General features: G+C 41.3%; 2 protein-coding genes and 1 pseudogene across 2 annotated transcripts; 2 read left to right on the top strand and 1 right to left on the bottom strand.

Moving 5' to 3' along the window:
* The first annotated feature begins 2,277 nt into the window (after positions 1-2,277).
* LOC111968007 (actin, alpha skeletal muscle 2-like) lies at positions 2,278-5,347 on the top strand. The gene is made up of 7 exons (XM_023993494.2): positions 2,278-2,376; positions 3,231-3,367; positions 3,530-3,854; positions 3,981-4,142; positions 4,278-4,469; positions 4,568-4,749; positions 4,878-5,347. Exons 2-7 carry the CDS (start codon positions 3,239-3,241, stop codon positions 5,019-5,021), a joined length of 1,134 nt encoding a protein of 377 aa, XP_023849262.1. The 5' UTR covers positions 2,278-2,376; positions 3,231-3,238; the 3' UTR covers positions 5,022-5,347.
* A 4,517-nt stretch (positions 5,348-9,864) lies between these two features.
* Positions 9,865-12,179, top strand: LOC139028180 (centriole, cilia and spindle-associated protein-like; annotated as a pseudogene).
* Positions 12,180-19,919: 7,740 nt separating this feature from the next.
* LOC111968006 (ras-related protein Rab-4A) lies at positions 19,920-26,531 on the bottom strand. The gene is made up of 8 exons (XM_023993491.2): positions 26,427-26,531; positions 25,904-25,984; positions 25,621-25,735; positions 24,908-24,970; positions 24,428-24,582; positions 22,060-22,155; positions 21,761-21,905; positions 19,920-20,449 (listed from the first exon to the last, which is right to left on the bottom strand). The coding sequence occupies exons 1-7, from the start codon at positions 26,440-26,442 to the stop codon at positions 21,790-21,792; spliced, it is 642 nt and encodes a 213-aa protein (XP_023849259.1). The 5' UTR covers positions 26,443-26,531; the 3' UTR covers positions 19,920-20,449; positions 21,761-21,789.
* Positions 26,532-27,647: the final 1,116 nt, after the last annotated feature.

The following is a 27,647-nucleotide window of genomic DNA, read 5'->3' as shown; positions in this document are numbered from 1 at the left end:
CCATAGGCTACATTCCCTGCCACCACAGAAAGTCTATTATCGAGTTGATAGGCAGCTGTATAGACATACCACAATTTCAGCACCATGGACACAAATCAGTAGTCTAAACTTGGTGAGTGGCTGTCTGGCTGACAGATTTTGTTTTATTTTAGGGAAGGTGGTGGGAGAGGAGAGCGAACTCTGACCTTGTGGGGGTCCAGAGAAACTGCATTACGCCAGTGATGGCGTGTAGCCTATCTGTCATGAAAACAGAGGAGTCAAATGCATGTGACTAGAAGAGGCCTCTGAACCTCATTAAAGCTGTAATCCTTAATTGAAACAATAACAAAGTGGGCAAACCGCCTCTGTTTTGGTAAAACGCTGAGGGATGGGCTTGGAGAAATGTAATCACTCAAATTCATAGAAAGAGCTATGGATGCAAGGACTGACCATCCATGATATCAAACGTATAGTTTTAACCATGTTTTGAGGCTGTTTGTTTACAGTTACATTGTTTACAACCATTGGAGTAAAACAAGCTTATATTTTGGGTTCTGATGGGGTACGACAGTTGAACTAAGCTCATGAGGCGATCGGATTGAATCCCGGCCTTAGTCTATTCTTGTCCTGTTACACTCTTAGAAAAAAAGGTTCTAAAAGGTTTCTATTACTTGCTTCATATATGCCACCCCTAAAGGTTCTAGGCTATTCAAGAAAAGGGTTAATTTGGGTTCTATATAGATATAACCTTTAAGCATGTCATAATATATGAAACAAAGTATAGAAAAAACATATATATAGAACCAAAAAGGGTTCTAAGAGTGTAGGGTTCTCCAGCCCAGGCTGAAGTGGTCTTCTGAACGACTAAGCTGCTTATTTTCCCTTGGTGACAGGGGGAGGAGTAGTAGCAGTTGCCCCTCTTGCTTCCTCCCCTCCTACCAAACTMACACGTACCCCACAGACATCACCTGCTGGGACAGACAGTGGAGTGGCAGCAGCTGGGCAACAGACCCTGTCAAACCAAACAAGCCTCAAATGTAGACCTACTAAAATAAATGCTTTATGTACTGTATTTTGTACAATACATAAGATCAAGTTCATGGAAGAACTGTGATTTACACCGAATTTCAATGGAAAAAATTGCTTTGCAGCTTTTCATTTTCTTTGAACACAGCATTAAAAGGTTGTATATGAGGTTCTTGGATAGCTTATTATGTCATATGTTCAGGATACACAGCTGAACGTTTGAGACATGGTCCTCATGACAACACTGAGTTAACCCTGGGCTCCGGTTGTCTCTGTCGACAAATTATTTGACTTGGGTGTTGCTGTGAGCATATGACCTGGCCACTATGTGTTGAAATGTCTAAAGTATATGAGAAGTAAAAAGTCACATTCTCTATGTATTTGACCAACTGGAACTTGTATGTTTTTTTAAACAACCCTAATTTTAAATATTGCCTGTGACAATACCAACAATAAATAGCCTATAAGGCTAGCTGTTATCAGCTGTTTCAGAGAATCTGTCGGATGCTGGCCATATGATGATAGAAAAGAGATCAGTCTATGGATGCACAATGATGTAGGCTAATAATAATAATGCAATCTTTATTGGGTCTCGCCACAAAATAAAAATGTCTAAATGTTTAACTTTGCATGCAATTAGCACCATGCAAATAGTTGTATTAAACGTAGCCTATGTTATGCCTGAATCAATGCGGCATCTGTTATTGTTTGGATAACCTACGGCTACCCKACAGTAGGTATGCACGGGGTTCTAGAGCTCTAAACTGAGTAAAACCCTAAGACCCCAAGCAGCAACGATTACAGAGCACAATGGCAAAAAATTACAGACCAATCCATTGTTAACACGGCTGTGCAATTGCAAATCCAAGCTCAAAGGAACATTACTATGTTTGTAATCAACCTGCAGTAGTATGACAGAACAATAATTTAAACTACCTTCTTTCCTTCGTGTTGTCGTTCCTATATGGCCATACAGTTGCGCTCCTCGATAAGGGCTTTCCAACGGGGATCCTGTATGCAGTTGTAGTTTGCTGTGCCACGAGGGTGTCTTACAAATCACAGGCTCTCCATATACGGCCCTGGAACCGTGGCTTCGAATCAGGACCACAGTCCCATACATGGAGAGCCCTGCTCACTTGTAAACCGGGGAGCCCTTTAGCCTGCCTGCGAAGTTTCCCCGTCACACCGAAGAACCTAATATGGATGACGGCTGGGAAAATGTCCAATGGAACACGTAGACATTCTCAATGGTGGGTAAGGGAAATAGGCCGAACGCGGTGAGTATATAAGGTTTGAAGTGCCACTATAGCTCGATCCAGCAGCAGTTGCTTTCCGCCTTCTGAGCTTAATCTGAGACAGACACCACCAAAGGTAAGAAAAATGGAATCAACCCAAACCTCAAAGACTGGATCTACTATTCATGGACTGATATCAAAGGATGTACCCTTATTTTTATTTGACATCTGTGGAGCCAATTAATATTATAAAATACACAGATAGTGATGTTACAGTCTCTTCACCTGAAGGAATTGCGCATGCCAATTACGCATGGATTTATTGTATAGGCTACAGAAATTAAACAAATTGKGGAAGAGTAGAAGAGAGATAAAATACACATTTTCCTTTCTGTCAGATTACTTGATAAACCCTTGGCCTTGTTTGTAGACTTAATTGAAACAAACAACTGGCCAAATTGCCTGGGCTTGGCTACCTAACYATTTAACAGCCCCTTGACATTGTGTTATTGAAAGAAATTAGAGTGGTTTCATGGAGTTCAGAAACAATGCATTATAATTGGATAGATCATTTCACTCATACAACAAATGAGTGTGTAACATGCATAAGATAACATTTCCAGTAGGGTATTCAACAGGTGACAATATCAATGCGTAAATCTAACCAAATGTAGACTCAACTCAAATGACTTGTYCCTAAACTCAATTCAATATAATATCGACATAGTAGCCTATTAACTTGCAACAACTTTTTGAGTAAATGCAATGATTTTCTCACTCAACCAGGCTTGTGTGTTAAGCTGTCATCCGTYGTTTGCACAATATTTAATGTCAATCGCTCCATAGTGTATGTCTGTGTCTCACCCTACTTGTCTTTTTAACGTTTAGGTGTGCATCGTGCGTTATGTTGTTCTGATGTTTCACAGCTCCGGCATGTGTGCGTGCACCCTGCAGAAATATGACAGTTATTTGTGTATGTGTATTATTAAGAACTCAAGATGTGTGACGACGACGAGACTACAGCTCTTGTGTGCGACAACGGCTCCGGCCTTGTGAAGGCAGGGTTCGCCGGTGATGACGCCCCCAGGGCTGTCTTCCCCTCCATCGTTGGTCGCCCTCGTCACCAGGTATGATCTGCACTCCGAAGACGCTTGCAGCAGGCCCATATTACGCAATTTGCCCCGTAAATCCTTTATTATCCATTATCTATCTATGCGTTCCCACGTCATGTTTTGACTGGGATTAGGCTATGCCACCATATAGGCCAATGAGTCTCGTCTTTCCTCCAGGGTGTCATGGTCGGTATGGGTCAGAAGGACTCCTACGTAGGAGATGAAGCTCAGAGCAAGAGAGGTATCCTTACTCTTAAGTACCCCATCGAGCACGGTATCATCACTAACTGGGACGATATGGAGAAGATCTGGCACCACACCTTCTACAACGAGCTGCGTGTGGCCCCCGAGGAGCATCCCACTCTGCTCACTGAGGCCCCCCTGAACCCCAAGGCTAACCGTGAAAAGATGACCCAGATCATGTTTGAGACATTCAACGTCCCAGCCATGTATGTTGCGATCCAGGCTGTGCTGTCTCTGTACGCCTCCGGTCGTACCACTGGTAAGGAATGCAGCGTTTACTCATAAACAATTAACCTAAAACAACGTGTCGGCTACGTGTGGCCTACCATGTGTCTATACTATGAGTTATGTCAACTGAATATTTACGTTTTTGTTTGTGTTAAAGGTATTGTGCTGGACTCCGGTGATGGTGTGACCCACAACGTACCCATCTATGAGGGTTATGCTCTTCCCCACGCCATCATGCGTCTGGATTTGGCTGGTCGCGATCTGACTGACTACCTCATGAAAATCCTCACCGAGCGTGGCTACTCTTTCGTCACAACCGGTGAGATTTCGTTTGCCTTGTTTTACTCACCATGAAAATACCATGCATAATCTGTAAAATGCGCTAAAACGCACAAGACGTGCGTAATTGCAATGATTTGTTCCATGTTCTGAGCAAAATATTTATTCATTACAGCCGAGCGTGAGATCGTGCGTGACATCAAGGAGAAGCTGTGCTATGTGGCTCTGGACTTCGAGAACGAGATGGCCACCGCCGCCTCCTCCTCCTCCCTTGAGAAGAGCTATGAGCTTCCCGATGGTCAGGTCATCACCATCGGTAACGAGCGTTTCCGTTGCCCAGAGACCCTCTTCCAGCCTTCATTCATTGGTATGTAATAATCATATAACGAGTAATGATCATTTATATGCCTATTATATTGGTCAAAATAGAGACATGCTGTTTCTAATACGTTATAATCCGAACAGGTATGGAGTCTGCCGGTATTCACGAGACCGCCTACAACAGCATCATGAAGTGCGACATTGACATCCGTAAGGACCTGTATGCCAACAARGTSCTGTCCGGTGGTACCACCATGTACCCTGGTATTGCTGACCGTATGCAAAAGGAGATCACCGCCCTGGCTCCCAGCACCATGAAGATCAAGGTAATTATATGACAACCCAATAACACTATTCGTATTTATACCTTCCAATAAACATTTATTTGTCAACAATAAAATCTTAATAAAAATATGTAATGGTTTTTACTCYTACTCAACTTCTTTCTCTATAGATCATTGCCCCACCTGAGCGTAAATACTCRGTCTGGATCGGTGGCTCCATCCTGGCTTCCCTGTCCACTTTCCAGGCTATGTGGATCACCAAGCAGGAATACGACGAGGCAGGCCCCAGCATTGTCCACCGCAAGTGCTTCTAAATGTATCATCTCCTGCGTCTGTTTGCTCTGGATCCACAAGAGGAACAACACAATGTTGTCACTGGACTGTTTTTGTAACAATRTTTTTTGTAACCATGCGTTATCTGGAAAGAAAATCTGCAAATGTGAACCAGCATAAACAAGAACGAGACATGACATGTTATTATTCAACATGTGAATGTAAATGTACATAAATACTAAGTTATTAAAGTCCATTATTTGGTATTTTCATATATGTCTGTTTTATAATCATAATGCCGCAATATGTAGGCCTATGTTGTAAAGCACATAACATGATCATCACACAATAAACCAATAGGCCTTCAGTCCAATAGTCGTGGTCATTAGAATGCATGGTATGTTGAGGATTTCCATGCTGAATATGGTATGGTACTGTAGGATAATGTTAGAGATAATACGCTATAGTAAATGCAAAGGAATTATCAAAGCATTCAAAGATTGTCATCAAATTACACAAATGCAGGATTATAATAGGCTACTGCTATAGTGCATCCTGATTTGCGTCGAGTCTACTACAAGAGATTTGACTCTTGATTTGGCATGGCGAGAGTGAAAGGTGACTGTCGGGCATGACTTCGCTGGAATGTGCCATGCTTGCTCCTTCACGTCTACTTTAAACTTCGCAACAACACAGATTTGACATTTGATACCAATCTCATATTCCAAGGACAGCCTGAAGAAGCCTTGTATAGAATATATTGCAGGGGCAAAAACACCTTGCACACTGAGTCTAGGGTAATAGTAGCTGCTCACCAGGACCTTGTTAGAGCAGGGTTGGAGCATTCTTCTGACATACATTTTAACAAACAGATTATTGTATTCTAACCAACATTTACATTTACCATCTGAATGTACAAAACATTAGGAATACTTGCTCTTTCCATGACATAGACTGACCAAGTGAATCTAGGTGAAAGCTATAATCCCTTATTGATGTCTTCTGTTAAATCAACTTCAATCAGTGTAGATGAAGAGGGGGGGAGACAGGTTAAATAAGGATTTTTCAGCCTTGAGACAATTGAGACATGGATTGTGTCACGATCGTCTATAGGAGAGAGAGATGACCAAGGTGCAGCGTGTGCAAAATACATCTTCTTTTATTAGAAGAAAGGAAAAACACGAAAACGAACACTATACACAAAACAAACCAAAACAACAAACGACCGTGAAGCTAAATGACGTAAGTGCATGGACAAGCAACAAACGTTCAACATAGACAATTACCCACAAACACATGATGCCCATGGCTGCCTTAAATATGGCTCCCAATTAGAGACAATAAACCACAGCTGTCTCTAATTGAGAACCAATCTAGGCAGCCATCGACATACAAACACCTAGACAAGARGTTTCCCCATTAAACCTACAAACCCCTAGACAACCCAAAACACATACTTCCCCATGTCACACCCTGACCTAACTAAAATAATAATGAAAACAAAGATAACTAAGGCCAGGGTGTGACAGATTGTGTATGTGTGAAATTCAGAAGGTTAATGGGCAAGACAACATATTTAAGTGCCTTTCAAACACCTGCWAGAAGGAAATTGACTTTTAAGTGCATCTCAACTATGGGCGGGGCTAAAACGTAGCCAGCCTATGATTACTAGACACGAAACACCATCTGTTGTGTTTTGCTTGTGAAAACCGAGCCAGTAAATCTATATGCTGTAAGTATAAGACATTAGAATGTTAAAACCTGCAATTTGCAATACATTTTGAGACACACATTCTCTAGTTCTGTGCAGAATAAAATCGGATATAGGCTACACTATGCAAAATCTGGTTCTCTTGCACATTTTGCATTCATTGCAGTGTAGACATTAGGCTACATATTCGTTTAATTTTCTTAGATAGTGTATTCTGACAATAGAATATGGAGAATGATATGCTATCACTTAAATAGTAGGCCTATGGCAGCATCATGTTACAATAATACTCATGTCATAACAGTTTAATAATCAATTAATAATCAATCAACATTACACATCCAAGTATATCTGATAAAATTATGAAAGACAAGCATTGTAAATATAGAATTTCGTAAGAAGTGTGGAAGAAGTAAAAAAAAGATTGTTGTCTATCAACAATGACAAGTCACCGGGGTCTGATAACTTGAGTGGAAAATTACTGAGGATAATAGCGGACAATATTTCCACTCCTATTTTCCATATCTTCAATCTAAGCCAACTAGAAAGTGTGTAGGCTTGGAGGGAAGCAAAATAATAGTAAAGCCCCCTTTACTGGCTCAAATAGCCTACCAATCAGCCTGTTACCAACTCTTAGTAAACTTTTGGAAAAAATTGTGTTTGACCAGATACAATGCTATTTTTCTGTAAACAAATTAACAACAGACTTTCAGCACGCTTATAGAGAAGGACACTCAACAAGCACAGCACTTACACAAATTACTGATGATTGGCTGAGAGAAATTGATGCTAAAAAGATTGTGGGAGCTATTTTGTTAGACTTCAATGTGGCTTTGACATTGTCATCATAGTCTGCTGCTGGAAAAACATATTTGTTTTGGCTTTACACCCCCTGCAACAATGTAGATAAAGAGTTACCTGTCTAACAGAACACAGAGGGTGTTATTTAATGGAATCCTCTCCAACATAATCCAGGTAGAATCAGGAATACCCCAGGACAACTGTCTAGGCCCCTTACTTTTTTCAAACTTTACTAATGAGATGCCACTGGCCTTGAGTAAAGCCAGTATGTCTATGTATGCGGATGACTCAACACTATACAAGGCAGCTACTACAGCGAGTGAAATCACTGCAACACTTAACAAAGAGCAGCAGTTAGTTTCAGAATGGGTGGCAATGAATAAGTTCGTACTAAATATTTCAAAAACTAAAAGCATTGTATTTGGGACAAATCATCCACTAAACCCTAAACCTCAACTAAATATTGTATTAAATTATGTGGAAATTGAGCACCAAGTTAAGGTGACTAAATTGCTTGGAGTAACCCTGGATTGTATACTGTCATAGTCAAAACATGATGATACAACAGTAGCTAAGATGGGGAAAAGTCTGTCCATAATAAAGCACTACTCTGCCTTTTTAACAACACTATAAACAAGGAAGGTCCTACAGGCTCTGGTTTTGTCGCACCTGGACTACTGTTCAGTCGTGTGGTCAGGTAACACAAAGAAAGACCTCAGAAAATTGCAATTGGCTCAGAACAGGGCAGAATGGCTGGCCCTTAGATATACATGGAGAGCTAACATTCATAATATGCATGTAAATCTCTCATGGCTCAAAGAGGGGGAGAGATTGACTTCATCATGTTGACATGCTAAAAGCACCGAGGTGTCTGTTTAAACTACTAGCACACAGCACGGACACCCATGCACCACAAGACCAGAGGTCTCTTCACAATCCTTCACAAGTCCAGAACAGACTATGGGAGGCGCACAGTAGTACAGTGCCTTGCAAAAGTATTCATCGCCCTAGGCGTTTACCCTATTTTGTTGCATTTACAACCTGTAATTTAAATAGATTTTTATTTGGATTTCATGTAATGGACATACACAAAATAGTCCAAATTGGGGAAGTGAAAAAAATTACTTGTTTCAACAAAAAAAATAATAATAATTAAATGGAAAAGTGGTGCGTGAATATGTATTCACCCCCTTTGCTATGAAGCCCCTAAATAAGATCTGGTGCAACCAATTACCTTCAGAAGTTAATTAGTTAAATAAAGTCCACCTGTGTGGAATCTAAGTGTCACATGATCTGTCACATGATCTCAGTATAGATATACCTGTTCTGAAAGGCCCCAGAATCTGRAACACCACTAAGCAAGGGGCACCACCAAGCAAGCGCCATCGTGAAGACCAAGGAGCTCTCCAAAAGGTCAGGGACAAAGTTGTGGAGAAGTACAGATCAGGGTTGGGTTATAAAAAAATATCAGAAACTTTGAACATCCCACTGAGCACCATTAAATCCATTATTAAAAAATTGAAAGAATATGGCACCACAACAAACCTGCCAAAAGAGGGCCGCCCACCAAAACTCACAGACCAGGCACAGAGGTCATTAATCAGGGAGGCAACAAAGAGACCAAAGATAACCCTGAAGGAGCTGCAAAGCACCACAGTGGAGATTGGAGTATCTGTCCATAGGACCACTTTAAGCCGTACACTCCACAGAGCTGGGCTTTACGGAAGAGTGGCCAGAAAAAAGCCATTGCTAAAAGAAAAAAATAAGCAAACACGTTTGGTGTTCGCTAAAAGGCATGTGGGAGACTCCACAAACATATGGAAGAAGGTACTCTGGTCAGATGAGTCTAAAATTGAGGAAAACGCTATGTCTGGCACAAACCCAAAACCTCTCATCACCCTGAGAACCCTATCCCCACAGRGAAGCATTGTGGTGGCAGCATCATGCTGTGGAGATGTTTTTCATCGGCAGGGACTGGGAAACTGGTCAGAATTGAAGGAATTATGGATGGCGCTAAATACAGGGAAATTCTTGAGGGAAACCTGTTTCAGTCTTCCAGAGATTTGAGACTGGGATGGAGGTTCACCTTCCCTCAAGACAATGACCCTAAGCATACTGCTAAAGCAACACTCGAGTGGTTTAAAGGGAAACATTTAAATGTCTTGGAATGGCCTAGTCAAAGCCCAGACCTCAATCCAACTGAGAATCTGTGGTATGACTTAAAGATTGCTGTACACCAGTGGAACCCATCCATCTTGAAGGAACTGGAGCAGTTTTGCCTTGAAGAATGGGCAAAAATCCTAGATATATTTTTTGTATGTTTTAGTATTTTCTTGTTAATACCTGTGTTTTTGTTTTGTTAGGCATGTTTGATGTCGCGATGTAAGTTGTTGATTTTTGTATTATGAATTTAAAAAACAAATGTATTATTAAAAGCTCACTGTACATTACTATTTACTATTTTTTTCGTTGGAGTGGCACATTTTTAAAAAATAAATGTGAGTTTATAAAAAAATAAAAAAAAAGAATATAAAAACTCTTCTCTGCCCTTATATTTTCAGTGTAGGAGAAATTGTTGGTTTTGTCATTAATCCTTATTTGAAGCTATAGCCAATTAGCCATAACACTCGTTGTAATTGAATTGTTATAGTTATTGCATTGTATTTACGGCCCCTGGCAGCAGCTACTCTTCCTAGGGTCCAACAAGGACCCAAAATGGGAAACATACGCCAAGTGTTATGAGGAGATGGTAAAGTACAGACTGACAAGAAGGCTTTAGAACAAACACATCATCTGTGGTTTTGGAACTGACAGTGACTCGAAATKCAGCAGGTCCAATCCTCAAAGTACAAAGTAATAAAGTTGAGCCATTGGTCTTAAAACAACTAGAACGTGAGAGAAAGATTCCACCTAAATAACCATTGAAACAGAAGATCCTCATTTCAGAAAAACTACACAAAGTTGCATCTCCAGAGACCTCTCCACCTAAAGCAATTTTTAAATGTTTTATTTAATAAAAATACAAAAATGACCCCCTTTTTCTCCCCAATTTCGTGGTATCCAATTGTCTCATCGCTACAACTCCCGTACGGGCTCGGGAGAGACGAAGGTCGAGAGCCATGCGTCCTCCGAAACACAACCCAACCAAACCGCACTGCTTCTTAACACAGCGCGCATCCAACCGGGAAGCCAGTTGGGGYAAAAAATCCTAGATATATTTTTTGTATGTTTTAGTATTTTCTTGTTAATACCTGTGTTTTTGTTTTGTTAGACATGTTTGATGTCGCGATGTAAGTTGTTGACCGGGAAGCCAGCCGGTGATGGGATTGCAGCCATAAGAAGATATGGTAGAAAGAGTATCTGGCCTTTTCTGTAGCCTACAGGCCGTAGATAATGACAATGTAATGAGACGGACACTTTTTATCATGCAGGTTTCTCGATCAAATAGCCTAACCTAAAGGGTACTCAATCCCCCCAAAAATGAGCTGTCATGTTAACAAACAACATTTATGATAAACAGAGAGTAGCAGCAGCATAAAAAGWGGGGTTGGGGGGGGCACACAATGCAAATAGTCCGAGTAGCCATTTGATTACCTGTTCAGGAGTCTTATGGCTTGGGGGTAAAAACTGTTGAGAAGCCTTTTTGTCCTAGACTTGGAACTCTGGTACCGCTTGCCATGCGGTAGTAGAGAGAACAGTCTATGACTGGGGTGGCTGGGGTCTTTGACAATTTTTAGGGCCTTCCTCTGACACCGCCTGGTGTAGAGGTCCTGGATGGCAGGCATCTTAGCCCCAGTGATGTACTGGMCAGTACGCACTACCCTCTGTAGTGCCTTGCGGTCAGAGGCCGAGCAGTTGTCGTACCAGGCAGTGATGCAACCAGTCAGGATGCTCTCGATGTTGCAGCTGTAGAACCTTTTGAGGATCTCAGGACCCATGCCAAATCTTTTTAGTTTCCTGAGGGGAAACTAAAAAGATTTTGTCGTGCCCTCTTCACGACTGTCCTGGTGTGTTTGGACCATTCTAGTTTGTTGTTGATGTGGACACCGAGGAACTTGAAGCTCTCAACCTGCTCCACTACAGCCCCGTCGATGAGAATGGGGGCGTGCTCGGTCCTCCTTTTCCTGTGGTCCACAATCATCTCCTTAGTCTTGGCTACGTTGGGGGATAGGTTGTTATTCTGGCACCACACAGCCAGGTCTCTGACCTCCTCCCTATAGGCTGTCTCGTCGTTGTCTGTGATCAGGCCTCACTGTCTGTTGACAGTTTCTACAACACTTGCAGATATAAAAATCACAAGGTATACTAATAAAATTATAGAACTCATAAGTACTCCTCATCCCTTCCTAGATGTACAGGGTGCTGTGGACGGAGGCTGCGGAGAGTCAGAGGAAGAGAAGCTGGGAAAAGGATTAACTGCTTCTGAGCCAGGGAGGAAGCCAGAGGCTCAAACTAAAGCCAAACAGTCCAGAAAGCCCCCAGGGCGAGGAGCCAGATACAGAAGCCCAAAGAAACCGACAAGGAAAACAGGCACCCATTTGCCATGTATGGATGGGGTGAAAGGCAGGCTGAGATGGCTAGCAAGAATATCCACAATGTGGGTCCATCAATCAATCAATCATTCAATCAATCAAATGTATTTATAAAGCCCTTTTTAAATCAGCAGATGTCACAAAGTGCTTATTAAGAAACCCAGCTTTAAACCCCGAACAGCAAGCAATGCAGATGTAGAAGCATTTCAAGAGTACATMGCCATTAAGGCCAGATCGTTCTTCAAGATGTTCAAACGTTCATAGATGACCAGCAGGGTCAAATAATAATCACAGTGGTTGTAGAGGGTGCAACAGGTCAGCAACTCAGGAGTAAAAGTCAGTTGGCTTTTCAACGCCGAGCATTCAGAGGTCGAGACAGCAGGTGCGGTAGAGAGAGAGCGAGAGAGGGAGAGTTGTAAACAGCAGTTCCAGGACAAGGTAGCATGTCCGGTGAACAGTTGAAACGAGCAGCAGTACGACCAGGTGGACTGTGGACGGCCAGAAGTCATCAGGTCAGGTAGTCCTGAGGCGGGAGAGAGGGAGAGAGAAATAATTAGTGGGAGCACACTTAAGTTCACACAGGACACCAGATAAGACAGGAGAATTTCACCACATAGGACAGACTGAACCTAGTCCCCCGGCACATAGATTATTGCATCATAGATACTGGAGGCTGGGGACATTGTGGCCCCGTCTGACGATACCCCCGGACAGGGCCAACCAGGCAGGATATAACCCCACCCACTTTGCCAAAGCACAGCCCCCACACCACTAGAGGGTTATCAACAGACCACCAACTTACTACCCTGAGACAAGGCTGAGTAAAGCCAACGAAGATCTCCTCTACCTCACAAGCCTGAGGGGGCGCAAGACCGGACAGGGTGATCATGTCAGTGACTCAACCAACTCAAGTCGAGTATAGTGCAAAAAAGCCTGGCACGACGTGACGCACCCCTCTTAGGGGCGGCATGGAAGAGCACTAGTAAGCCAGTGACTCAGCCCAGTGAGTAAATAGGGTCAGAGGCAGAGACTCCCAGTGGAGAGAGGGGAGCCTTAACAGGAAGCCAGAGTATAGGCTAGCACTGGAGTAATATGATCACATTTTTTGGTTCTAGTCAAGTTTCTAGAAATCGTATTTAGCACTAACTAAAGTTTATTTGGTGCTTTATCCAGGTAGCCGGAGAGTAGAGCATTGTCGTAGTCTAATCTAGAAGTGACAAAAGCATGGATTAGTTTTTCTCAATTTTTGGACAAAAAGTTTCAGATTTTTGCAATGTTACGAAGATGAAAAAAAGCTCACCTTGAAATATTCTTGATACTTTTGTCAAAAGAGAGATCAGGGTCCAGAGTAATGCCGAGGTCCTTCACAGATTTATTTGAGATGACTMTACAACCATCAAGATTAATTGTGAAATCAAACAGTAGGCCTCTGTTTCTAGAACTAGCATCTTTGTTTTGTCCTAGTTTAAAAGTAAAACATTTGCCGCCATCCACTTCCTTATTTCTGAAACACAGGCTTCCAGGGTTGGCAATTTGCATTTACCCCCTTTTTTACACTGCTGCTACTCACTGTTAATTATCTATGCATAGTCACTTTACCCCGACCTACATGTACAGTACATACAGTATTACCTCAATTACCTCGATTAAACCTGTACCTGCGGACGTTGACTTAATACCGMTACCCCCTGTATATAGCCTCGTTATTTTWATTTTATTGTGTTACTTTTTATATTAAATGTAAAAATGTAGCAAATATTTTGTTACATACATTCAAAAAAAGCTCAGCATTGTTGATTAAGGGCTTGTAAGTAAGGATTTCACGTTAAAGTTAAATATTCCTCGATATTAAAAAAGACCCAAGCCGCTAAATAATAACAACGGAAGTCTATAGATACACTTTCCTACTCATTCATTACTGCTGCAGTGCTTGTTGTAGCGCTGAGTTGAAATAGGAAGAACGCACATTTTATGGCTTATAAAAGTGTTGAATACAAAGTGCTGAGTAAGAACTTCAACATGAACTCAGTCATAAAAACAGCAGCCCTTTGCTGTATTCATTGACAGTCTCTCTCTACTCAAGGTTTTAAACATTTTGAAATCTCCAGTGGCGTGTATTCATGGATGCCACGGGAAGCCAGGATTCCCCAAAAACAGACCAAAAATGACTTTAAAGAATATATATTTTGTCTCTCAGTGTTTCATAATGTTCCTTCAAGAGYCTGAACGTATCTCACAGGAGAAAGCATCCGAGCGAGCAAAACAGCGCRCCTCTGTATCTCTACGTGTAGGTCATCTATCTGATACTGTCTGGTCCAAACGAGTATGACATTGTTTGTTGCTGCCTGTTGCATTGAAGGCAYGGGAAGCCAGCGAGCATCTGGCTTCCCTTGACAAAAAAAGTATAAAAATTAGCCAATCAGTGTTGAGCTAAACTGAGCGATCTCAACAGTGAAGGGTTTTTCTACTTGCACAAACGCACACAGAAATCAGTATCATGGACAGCCAGATCATGTTTAGCTTATGTTGATTGGACTAAATTGTTTTTGGTATCTTTTAGTTGTCACTGTATTAGACTAAGCAGAGGTGATTTGATGATGTTGAAATGTTGAAGTTGAAATGATACTGGAATAGTGGAGGCAGCACCTGTTTTCTTTGTGACTTGCGTTAACTCTCTGTGGTTCTAAATCAATAGTTGTTAAGTGGTCCAAAAATGTTGGAAACATTAACTTGCTTGACCATGCTGTAGGTCATGTAACTGTGTTACTGTACATGCAATATGCTTTGTGGACTTCACTGGACAGGGGTTGCTATCCGGTTATGTGATAAAACAAAAGGTGTGGTTAAATTTCTACCACTGTGTCTTCTTATTGTCTCGGCCTTTAGGTCTATATTTCACGGTCGCAAGACATATGAATTAACAGGTTATAGAGTAAACAACACAATTATCACAACACATAGGTTGTAATATGGAGAGGCTTCCCCAGTGATTTTACCCATGCACCGCTACTTGAAATCTCACAGTAACAACTTTGCTGTAGCTTTCTTTTAAGCCTGCTACATGACTGCAGACAAGGTAATCCAAGCCATGCGATTGGCCAGCAGTAGTAGGCTTATAGTGCACTTGATTTGCCAGGAAGGTAGAGTTTGTATCTTCAGACACATGAAATGGTTCGATATGGCAACAGTTGCGTACCCAGAYCACAGCTGAATTGGGTGTAACTACCGTCAACAGCACGAGACGAATACAAATTTACAGAAATGTTTGGCAATCGACTAGGAATGCCTTGGAGATCGACCAGTTGATCTCCAAGGCAGTATGTACTGCCTGAAGGGGCAGTGGCCACTAAATGGCATAAGCTGCTCTACAACAGTAACGTTGGACCCAGGGTTGTAAAACAGGAGAAGGCGATCCACCCACTTGTCCCACAATGACCTGATTGTAGCTAGCTTGTCTCTCTGCCGCAGAGCTGGTCTGTTGTCTCGGTTATCGAAGCGGATAATCCTGGAAATAGTGTGGAACGGAAAAGTTGTATGGAAKAGTTCTCTGCCAGTTTCTGCATCCCATAGGGATTCTGTGGATTCCCCATTGGATCTGAAAACACCAGCAAGGAAAAMAATCCCAAAGTATGCGTGTAAATTAGTTTGATCTATCTCCTTKCATCTCTCTCCAAAAACACACCTTCCCTCCAAATTAGTACAGTCCAGAATGATTTTCTGGATGGTGTCTGGGATGAACAGTTCAAAAGAAGACTTTATGTCCTGCACATGAGTAACCACCATCCGCATCAGCCCTGGTTGCATCCTTATTATATTGTCAGCCATGCGGGGTGGCTCATTCKTTGGGCAAGAAGACCAGGTCACCTGCAGGCTGCTGACAAGCTGGCTGAGGGTCAATCACATCCTCTTCGTCTATCTKACTGTCAGACTCAGAATTGACAGACATCATCCTCATATTAAGAAAAGTATTAATCTCCAAAGTCTCTGCAAAATTAAGGCCCTCTGAGCAGAGATTATTTTTCCATACTGATTGATTGTGGTAAGGAGCTACACATGCAAAGCTATTTATTTGTTGTGTCCCTCCCCAAATMTGCACCTGGCTGGCGTAGRGTGGGATTTGTTTAATTWATTTTTTTACAGTGTATCAATATGTTTTGTAATAACATTGCGCAGGTTCCCGCAAGACATGGTGTTGTTTCACATACTAAAACGTGCGAGAAAAGAGGAAGACAGATAGCACCAATAACCTGTCTGTCTCCCTGCCTATGTTGAAACAGCAGGCCCAGGGAGGAGGAAGACAGAGTGAAAGCACACAGCAAACCTTTTTTTTCAATTTTTACTTGTTTTCACCTACACACACACACACACACTTTTATTACCCTCTGGTCCAGTGGAGCCGAACACCACATTTATTTATTTAACTAGGCAAGTCAGTTAAGAACAAATTCTTATTTACAATGACGGCCTACCCCGGCCAAACCCGGACGACGCTGGGCCAATTGTGCCCCGCCCTATCGGACTCACAATCACGGCCAGATGTGATACAGCCTAGATTCGAACCAGGGACTGTAGTGACACCTCTAGCACTGAGATGCAGTGCCTTAGACCGCTGCGCTACTCGGGAGCCTACATATGTGATTTAAACATGTAGGGGGTGCACAGTGTGCACTCAATGAAAATGTGTTCTTTTGCATGTTCTTCACAGAAAATGAGCCAAGGCCAATGAATCTCAGGTTGAAAAAATAAATCATTGTAGAATTTTTCTTTCAGTAAACATTAAAAATGGGTCCCACAGACCCAAACACCACACAAGGGTTAAATAATTAGCAATAAATAGATGCAATAAGTCGTAGATAACTTGTACTTCTTCTTAAACCATTGATGACAGTTTATGCAATATTCTGTTTCAAATAGCTGCAACCGGGCCAATGCTTACAGTGATCATAGCCATGGGATGTGTGCATTAATTGTAATAATCTACCTGCTATGGATAACAATTTATTCACTGACATGTGAAAGTTGCAGTACACAAATTGTTATTGTGAAGTATGGCACAATAAGAATTTTACTTCAGTCATAACATTAAGGCCTTTATTCATTAAAAGCTTTGGAACATCTTCCTGTCAGTGTAATGGCTTGTCAGTGCTATAGTGAAGTATGTTATTGTAAAACTATAATGAACAAAAATAGAAAAGCAACATGCAACAATTTAACTGAGATACAGTTCATATAAGGAAAGCAGTCACGTGAAGTACATTCATTATTGTAAGTCGCTCTGGATAAGAGTGTCTGCTAAATGACTTAAATGTAAATGCCTAATCTATGGAGTTCACATATGGGTTGGCCTGGGAGGGCATAGGCCCACCCACTGGGGAGGCAGGCCAAGCCAATCAGAATGAGTTTCTCCCCACAAAAGGGCTTTATTACATACAGAAATACTCCTCAGTTTCATCAGCTGACCAGGGGGCTGGTGTCAGACGATCCCACAGGTGAAGAAGCCGGATGTGGAGGTCCTGGGCTGGGCTGGCGTCGTTACACATGGTCTACGGTTGTGAGGCCGGTTGCCAAATTCTCTAAAACAACATTGGAGGAGACTTATGGTAGAAAAATGAACATTCAATTCTCTGGCAACAGCTCTGGTYGACATTCTTGCAGTCAGCAAGCCAACTGRATGCTCCCTCAAAACTTGAGACATCTGTGGCATTGTGTTGCATGACAAAACTGCACATTTTAGAGTGGGCTTTTTAAAAATCCCCTGCACAATGTGCACCTGTGTAATAATCATGATGTTTAATCAGCTTCTGATATGCCACACCTGTCAGGTGGATGGATTATCTGGCAAATGAGAAATGCTCATGAACAGGGATGTAAAAATGTTAAATTTGTTCACAAAATTTGAGAAATAAGATTTTTGTGCATAAGGAACTTTTCTGGGATATTTATTTCAGCTCATGAAACATGGGACCAACACTTTACATGTTGCATTTATATTTTTGTTCAGTATAAATTATTTAGAAAAAAAGTCTGTAGGAGTTGAGTTGTGGATCACAGTCAACATGAATTGCACACTTGTGTGGAGGGAGCAAATATCCAGCTCCAACTGATAAAAAATATCACTATTTTGTATGATTAAATGTTTACGCTTTTACACATTCAAACGGAATTTGATGTACAAGTATTTTGACATTGTGTGCTAGGCTTAACAAAATTCATAAACTACTTTTTACTAAATCGTTTGACTTATTTGATTGATTTACCTGTCGAAACACACGCCAGTAAATATCTACTATAGTAATGAGATTGAAAGGCATATTTCACCTGGATACACAAATCAATTCTTCAGCACGACAAATATTCTTCAAAATAAAATCTGTTGTAGCGTGTCATTAAACTAAAATAGATAAATGCCATACTGTACTACGCTCAAATGTAACAAACGGGACAAGAGGGAAGAGGACATACAGTACCATAATGGAAGACTGATGGGCATTTTCAGAACTGTAGCTGACATTGCCTTTTCTCCCCATGGAAAACGTCAATCTTCAAAATACTGTAGAACTGGGTCCTACCCTGAGGAGAGGGGATCAGTGGGTTTGCCGTCAGTCATCTCAACACAATGGTGGCATTGTAGGTATTTTCTGCAGTCYCATCGAACCTGGATTAGTTTTAGGTCTCAGGAACTATATTAATATGACACAGCAATCTTGCTCTAGCAAACGGTCAATCTAAGCAGAAAGACACAATGACATTCTGGAGCCTGCCATTTCACACAGGCCGCCCAATTCTGATATTCTTCCCACAAATTGGTATTTTGACCAATCACATCAGATCTTTTTCAGAGCTGATCTATATGATTGGTCAAAAGACCAATAATAAAAAAAATATCAGAATTGGGCTGCCTTTCTAAACACAACCAGAGTGCACTGAAAAGCCCCCTGATCTGTATTAGGAAAATGGTCATTGAAATAAATCAAATATATTTATATAGCCCTTCTTACATGAGCTGATATATCAAAGTGCTGTACAGAAACACAGCCTAAAACCCCAAACAGCAAGCAATGCAGGTGTAGAAGCACGGTGGCTATGAAAAAATGACTGTCGTCAATCATATTAACTTTGGTGCAAGGTGTCAAAAGGGAAGTAGGTCACCGTGCAGCCAGCTTGTGAGCCAGCTTATACACCTGTGTAATAACAAAACCTACACAACTCCATAAATAAACTATTACACAGCTATGAATAATTATTAGAAGGTTACTACAGGTATAACAACAATTTAACATGAAGTGTTACCAAGTATTCTAAATGGATATTACACACTTAAGTAATAAAGATGACAAGAAAGAGGAATCACCTTAGAACAATATACAAACATACATTTTGAATACTTTATTTTAAAAAGAGCTTCTATATTATTGAGAATAAATTAAAAAAGCATGACATGACTCATAACAATTAGGGGGGAAAAAACAACTAATAATATCAACACAAAGAACAACACAAAGAACAGGTCAACGAAACGAGCAGGCGTGAGACAGTGCTGATTGAACATTCTCACTAGAACATGACATGTCATAATTGATAGATTATTCTTCAGAGAATTTAGTCCATAAAATATGCTTTGAGGCAGTGGTTCCCAAACTCACTCAGCCAGCCCCCCCCCCCCCCCCTTCCATCTATTTCTATGGGCACAGTCCATGACAGAAACAAACTGTTCACATCCCTTGTTGACAGTTTTAAAGCTAATTTCCTGCAATTCTACACATTCCGCCATGTCTTGTGTGTTCATGTGATATGAGTGACTCAAACATTACAACAAAATCAATGGGCTAAAAAAACCTGGKWAAAAAAAAACTTGGGCWYGTTGATCTGGACATTTTTTCACCCCAATTTTCGTGTTWTCCAATTGGTAGTCACAGTCTTGTCCKATCGCTGCAACTCCCCTTCCGACAGGGGCGAGCCCCACAGTTTGGGAACCACTGCTTTGAGGGACTATATGATGTGTTCTTTATACAGATAACACTGTACATAATGCAATATGCTATGGGTAGCGTAGTGCAGAAGTACAGGGGTGAATGTAAGATGTCAGGTCCCATTATCATATAGCATCTCAAACTATAGCTGATCTAGGATTTTGGTTCCCTGTTATCTTGTTCATTATTATCTAAAAGGAAAAACAAAATCATATCAGCAATCCTACTCAGACGCTTTATGAATACAGCCCAGATGATTAAAGGGCTTGTCTGAGGGGCCTGGGAACAAGCTCAGCAGTCCAGAGTAGGGCCAGGAATCCAGGACTCTCTGTGGGTCTCTGACGGAACATCCAGAAGTTGGGAAGATAAAGGTCAGAGAAGAGTCGCTCCACCATTATGAGCCCTGTATCATGTTCCCTACATCTCATCTTTCCTCGAAGTCTTCACCAACCTGCCTGAAAACAAGGACAGAGAGAGGTTTGAAACCATACACACAGAAATGTGTGGGGATCTTGTAAATTAGCCCCTTTAGCTAAGAAACCTGTGTGAACGTGAGGTTAATAGTTACATTTTGTTAACAATTGCGTGCTGGCAATATTTGGCATGTACTCAACTCTACACTGTAATTGACAAATTAATTGATCATTTATTTTTGTAGACATAGTACCCCTCTATTTATGCCTAGCATTTTTTTGTGAAACACTACAATACCCAAATAAGGCACTTCAGAGACCCTTAATGCCTTGCCCCAACAGGAGTCAGCAGAATCTCAGGTAAATGTATCTGCCCAGATAGAAAACTGTATTGACAACAGWTGTGTGGAGCCACATCCACACAGCTTCTAAGCAGGGTCATTCGATCATTCTCAAACTGTTGAGCCCCTTTAGCTTCCCCTCTCACAAAAMAGGCGGAGTCATTTTGGGTGGCTATGGTTTTCTGTATCATCGACACATCAGGCAGTTGGGAGCTGGAGGACAGAAATAGCCAAAGGTGGCTCCTTCCTCTCTGTGAGATCCCTAAAAATAGCCCCCTGGACCCTATCCAACCACACACACCCACCYACCCAAGGGGGAGATACAGTACGACAGAATAAAGCTCTGGACTTAGGGAGTTACATTTGGGACACAGGCATTAACTTTACCCTTAATTCAGTATGATGATACTGGTGAAAGTAGCATCCGTGATCACCTTGCAGCAATAGAAAAGTAATCATTACAAACCACTTCAGGGAAACCATTTGAGAAGAACATGGATGAGCATTGTGATAATCTTTTATTTTAGTTCTGATTGTTTGTTTTGACAGGACATATGTAAGTACCAACATTTGAGAGGGGTAAAGAAAGTAGTTAAGGGCACAGATAGTTGGCCCAGCCAGGGCTCGAACCCCCCATCGCCGAGGGGGCATGTGATGATCCTGACACCAATATTGCTGATAAAACTAGCCACGTTTCAGCATTTGGTGCATTAAGGCCGAATCTTTAAAGCTCATGGAGGTGCTTCTCAAAATTACAAATGAATGCTTTACCTGCTCCATGCAATGCAACACAGTCAACTGTAAAATAGAGAGGACTTTTGAATGGCCTCTTACATAACATGTCAATGTGAAAAGCACCATCTACAACTGTATTTCTGCCTGCTATTTTGAGAGGGAGCATTTTGGGTGTCACTAAACWGAGCTATTAATTGAGTTACTAGTGTGATAACAGAAGGGTAAGTCACAGAGCAGAATCCTATGCAGTAGGCAGCACTGAGGGGAGGAGTCTCACCTTGGTCCTGGGCATACTGAGCGTGTTCACTAACAGCCACATTCCTGGGCGCTCTCGGCCTGTCCCCTACGAGGGGAGCGCAGCTGGCGCAGCGCGGCGTCTCCGTACTGGATTCCTGATCCCATCCTCTCCGGGTCCAACTCTCCTGGAAGAGAACACAGAGAGAGAGAGAAATAGAGAGAAAAAAGAGTGAGATGGAGAGAGAGAGAAGCCCCTGAGCTGAAACAGTAGAGTTCAGCTGGTAAACCACGATTTCATTGCTGTTGGTTAAGGTGAGAAGATACTGAATGCAGAGATACCTGACTCTATCTTGTTGAGGATTTTCCTGGCACACTGCACAAAGGCCTCCTCTACATTCTCCCCTGTCAGAGCACTTGTCTCCAGAAACATAAGCTCTGAAACAGACAAGACAGCAGGACACAATAATAACAATGATTATTATCAATGTTGATAACATTTGAACACAAGAGAATTAGTCAGCATTTAGCTGTGGAGGACATGAATTGCAACGGTTTTGTGGGCAATAGTTTACACCAGTGAGTTGTCCTACAGTGACCTCTAGTGGAGTAGTGCAGCAATCAGAAATTAGGATTTCAGGTCTGCATCAGAGGGTAGGGGGTAGGGTCTGTCCGTATCAGAGGTCGACCATCATGATTTTTCAAGCCGATACCGATTATTGGAGGACCAAAAAAAGCCGATACCGATTAAATCGGCCGATTTATATTTATTTATTTGTAATAATGACAACTCAAACAATACTGAATGAACACTATTTTAACTTAATATAATACATCAATAAAATCAATTTAGCCTCAAATAAATAATGCAACATGTTTCAATTTGTTTAAATAATGCAAAAAACAAAGTGTTGGAGAGAAAGTAAAAGTGCAATATGTGCCATGTAAAAAAGCTAACGTTTAAGTTCCTTTCAGAACATGAGAACATATGAAAGCTGGTGGTTCCTTTTAACATGAGTCTTCAATATTCCCAGGTAAGAAGTTTTAGATTGTAGTATTATAGGAATTATAGGACATTTCTCTCTATACAATTTGTATTTCATATACCTTGCTATTGGATGTTCTTTATAGGCACTTTAGTATTGCCAGTGTAACAGTATAGCTTCCGTCCCTCTCCTCACTCCTACCTGGGCTCGAACCAGGAACACATCGACAACAGCCAACCTCGAAGCAGCGTTACCCAGGCAGAGCAAGGGGAACAACTCTCAAGTCTCAGAGCGAGTGACGTTTGAAACGCTATTACGGGCACCCGCTAACTAGCTAGCCATTTCACATCGGTTACACCAGCCTAATCTCGGGAGTTGATAGGCTTGAAGTCATAAACAGCGCAATAGCTGCTGGCAAAGGCACGAAAGTACTGTTTGAATGAATGCTTACGAGCCTGCTGCTGCCTACCACGCTCAGTCAGACTGCTCTATCAAATCATAGACTTAATTATAACATAATAACCACACAAAATACGACGCCTTTGGTCATTAAAATGGTCAAATCCGGAAACTATCATTTCGAAAACAAAACGTTTATTCTTTCAGTGAAATACGGAAACCGTTCCGTAATTTAATCTAACGGATGGCATCCCTAAGTCTAAATATGCTGTTACATTGTACAACATTCAATGTTATGTCATAATTATGTACAATTCTGGCAAATTAATTACGGCCTTTGTTAGGAATAAATGGACTTCACACCGTTCGCAATGAGCCAGGCGGCCCAAACTGCTGCATAACCGCTGATGCTTGACCGTAACGCAAGAGAAGTGACACAATTTCCCTAATTATAAGAAATTCATGTTAGCAGGCAATATTAACTAAATATGCAGGTTTGAAAATATATACTTGTGTATTGATTTTAAAGAAAGGCGTTGATGTTTATGGTTAGGTACATTGGTGCATCGACAGTGCTTTTTTCGRAAATGCGCTTGTTAAATCATCACCGTTTGTCGAGGTAGGCGCATCGATTATATGCAACGCAGGACACGCTAGATAAACTAGTAATATCKTCAACCATGTGTAGTTAACTAGTGATTATGTTAAGATTGATTTTTTTTTATAAGATACATTTAATGCTAGCTAGCAACTTACCTTGGCTTCTTGCTGCCCTCGTGTAACAGGTAGTCAGCCTGCCGCGCAGGCTCCTCGTGGAGTGCAATGTAAGGCAGGTGGTTAGAGCGTTGGACTAGTAACCGGAAGGTTGCAAAAACGAATCCCCGAGCTGACAAGGTAAAAATCTGTCGTTCGGCCCCTGAACAAGGCAGTTAACCCACCGTTCCTAGGCCGTCATTGAAAATAAGAATGTGTTCTTAACTGACTTGCCTAGTTAAATAAAGGTGTATTTATTTTTTTTTTTTTTCATAAATAAATTTATCGCCAAATCGGTGTCCAAAAATACCAATTACCGATTGTTATGAAAACTTGAAATCGTCCCTAATTAATCAGCCATTCCGATTAATTGGTCGACCTCTAGTCCGTATACATCAGCTTCTCAGAGTGGAGAGTGCTGATCTAAGATCAGTTTCGCCGTTTTTGGACAAAATTAATAAGACTACATAGAGGATCTGCTCCTAGATCTGCACTCCCAGTCTGAGACGCTTGGACACAGGGAACAGTTTGGAATTCAGCTGTAAAGGGAACATCATCCATACTAAACGCACCATTTTCCTGAGCAAAGCGAGAAGCCTCCAGGAAGGTGACCTCCCGGTCTGCGTCCAAGTCCTTCTTGTTACCACACAGGATGATGACAATATTTTGGCTGGCCAGCATCCTGGCGTCTGTCAGCCAGTTGGTCAGGGCGTTGTAGGTTTCCCGGCTGAGGATGATCAGGTCAATGGAGCGAGAGGGAGAGCAGTGGAGACATACAAATCAGACTTGGTGGTTCTGTTCACTAAAATCACAGTAGGCTTTAGGAAAGTTAGAGCTGTGTTTTCCAAAACAGTCAATCGGGAGCCACTGTGCAACCAATGAGTCATATCATATCTAGGTCTCTTTGAAACGTACTACATTCAACATTTGTCTTTTTAGAAACATATGTGTTTTATTAAAACAACATACCCCTTGAAGGTCCACCCATAATAAGACAAGGATTATTTCTCCTCAACTCTCCTGATCACCTATGAGTAGGTAATTTAGCCTACCTGGTGATGTCATATACAAGCAGGGCTCCAGCAGCGCCTCTGTAGTAACTCCGTGTAACAGACCTGGGAGAYGAAAGCAATTGTAACATCAGTTGAAAATACATAAGTGCATAAATATAAACATTTTACACATCCTAATTACATTTATTAAATTGACATTCTCCATCTCATACATCTATAGTTAGCTATACATAAAAGCATTTAGTGCCATCCAAGCTGGATAAGGAGTTGGTCAAAGTGCAAAACAAAATGCTCAAGGTGCACAGTAACCTTTATTTAACTAGGCAAGTCAGTTAAGAACAAATTATTATTTACAATGACGGCCTACACCCGCCAAACCCGGATGACGCTGGGCCAATTGTGCACCGCCCTATGGGACTTCCAATCACAGCCAGTTGTGACACAGCCRGGATCAGAACCAGGGTGTCTGTAGTGACGCCTCAAGCACTGAGATGCAGTGCCCCAGACCGCCACGCCACTTGCGAGCAGTAGTAGTGTTTSAGAATTTTAGCTGCGCTACACATTATTAACTCCCCCACAACGGCTGGCCATGATTCATTTTACTTGCTGTTCTAAGGATATGGCACAAGTTCTCTAATGATCAGCTGGAGATGGGCACACATGCAACAGTCCAAGCTGGTTTGAGAAAAATGTCTAATGCCCTGCCACAGTAGGAGTAAGTATGTGAAATGCTCTCACATACTGTACAGTACCTGAATCTCTCTTGTCCCGCAGTGTCCCAGATTTGGAGTTTGACATATTTGTTTACCACGTTGATTATCTTTGAGCCAAACTCCACTCCGATGGTGTGATTRGAATCGTCTTTGACTGTGATTTAAATGAAATCATTCCACAACACATAGCTAGATCACAACAATGCCTATTCATGTATTCAAAGTTAAGTTAATCATAAATTGTAGCCTGTCCCTAAAATAAACTARAAGTCATAGCTAGATAGAAAATACATGTCAGCACAATCAATTGGACATAACTTACATCTCTTCTCAATAAACTGGTGAAGAAGACATGATTTTCCAGCTCCTGCATTCCCAATCACTAGGAATTTGAACAGGAAATCTAGCGGAGGAAAAACAAACAAAGTTCATTTGAATCATTAGAGAATACGTATTCTTAGGCTAGTTGGATAGAAAGCTGGCTAACGTTAGTTAAGTAACAGYCGCACTACTAGCAGAACAGAAGCTATGTTATTGCTTCATGCATAACGTTACATTTGCGTCGACATTTAGATAGCTAACTTTGCTAGTTGTCTGACATTCAGATGGCTTTCTAGATAGCTAGCTAAGAAACCAATTAATGATGACATTTGACGGAGATGCAAGCTATCGAGCGAAACTAAAGTTAGCCAGCTAGCTAATGTTAGCTAGCTATACCCCCAACAACGAGTAAACATGAAAGCWTAGGACATAGGCTATTTGTTTTGATGGCATTACAATACACCTGCTCCATCGCCTCTGGTTATCTATTGTGTAACGCGACCTGAGTAGTCAAGATTTCTTACCGTATGTCTCAGACATGGCAATGGTTGTGTTTTATTTGCTAGCAATATCCTATTGTTTTTCTTGAGGCACTGTAGCTTCGAAATTAATTGAAGAAAAATCCCTAATACCCGTGAATATTGGATTTTCCCTCCCACTTCCCGTAGAACGCTTTTTCAAAATAAAAGCTCCATCAATCAACATAAAAAAATCGATTATCAATAATATAGTTAAATATTATTGCATTATTATTGCATGTCTAGTTATATTTAAATATAATTTTTACTTATAAAATAGACAAATCTGGGTACTTTTGCATTGCTTCAATTTTCTGAAGAAAATGTGTGCGCTTGTTTCCGCTATTACTGCTTGTTTTTTTGTGTATGGTCAATGAGTGTCGAATTTTGTCAACAAAAAATGTAATTGCTTATTTGATCGAATAGAAGTTTCGTAATGGTTAGGTTGTTACAATTGCACTGATATACGTGGACGCACGTCGCCTTTCCGCAACTTTGTAAAAAAACTACATTGTATCGGTCAGTTAAATAAAGGTTAAATAAAAATCWAATTGGAGTTGTGCCTGTTGTTCACACGCGTATCTGCCCTCTCACTGGCTAGAATGGTCCCTCCCACCTGAACTCGCCTCCCGCCTGCAATCCAATTTTGAGGACACGTATTTCCARTGTTAGAGCGGTCACTGGACTATCTTGTCAATATAATAGATCATCTTTAATATTGACACAGAGCTAGCCTGGTCTCAGATCTGTTTGTGCTCCATTGCTGTCATTGTCAAGCCGTAAACGTTTGGCATTATAGCAGAAACAGACTGGATTAAGCTATTCTTCAACCTAGTTGTCCTGATCTATGTTCTTCTTCTTCTTCTATGACATAATGGCGTCCGCAAACAAACATTAAAGGTCATGCCGCCACCTACTGTGCTGTGTTGTCAATCTTGGTCTACATTATCTCCACATTTCCAAATTCCCCACCTACAGTTGAAGTCGGAGGTTTACATACACTTAGGTTGGAGTGATTAAAACAAATTTTTCAACCACTTTTCAACCGTTTTTCCACCACAAAACTATATTTTGGCAAGTCAGTTAGGACATCCACTTGTGCATGCCACAAGTAATTTTTGCAACAATTTTTTACAGACAGATTATTTCACTTATAATTCACTGTATCACATTTCCAGTGGGTCAGAAAAACGAGTCCTATATCGACATAACCTGAAAAGCCGCTCA

The sequence above is a fragment of the Salvelinus sp. IW2-2015 genome, linkage group LG8 (assembly GCF_002910315.2).
Source record: "Salvelinus sp. IW2-2015 linkage group LG8, ASM291031v2, whole genome shotgun sequence".
NCBI classification, from domain to species: domain Eukaryota; kingdom Metazoa; phylum Chordata; class Actinopteri; order Salmoniformes; family Salmonidae; genus Salvelinus; species Salvelinus sp. IW2-2015.
This window is presented reverse-complemented; position numbering and strand designations above follow the sequence as displayed.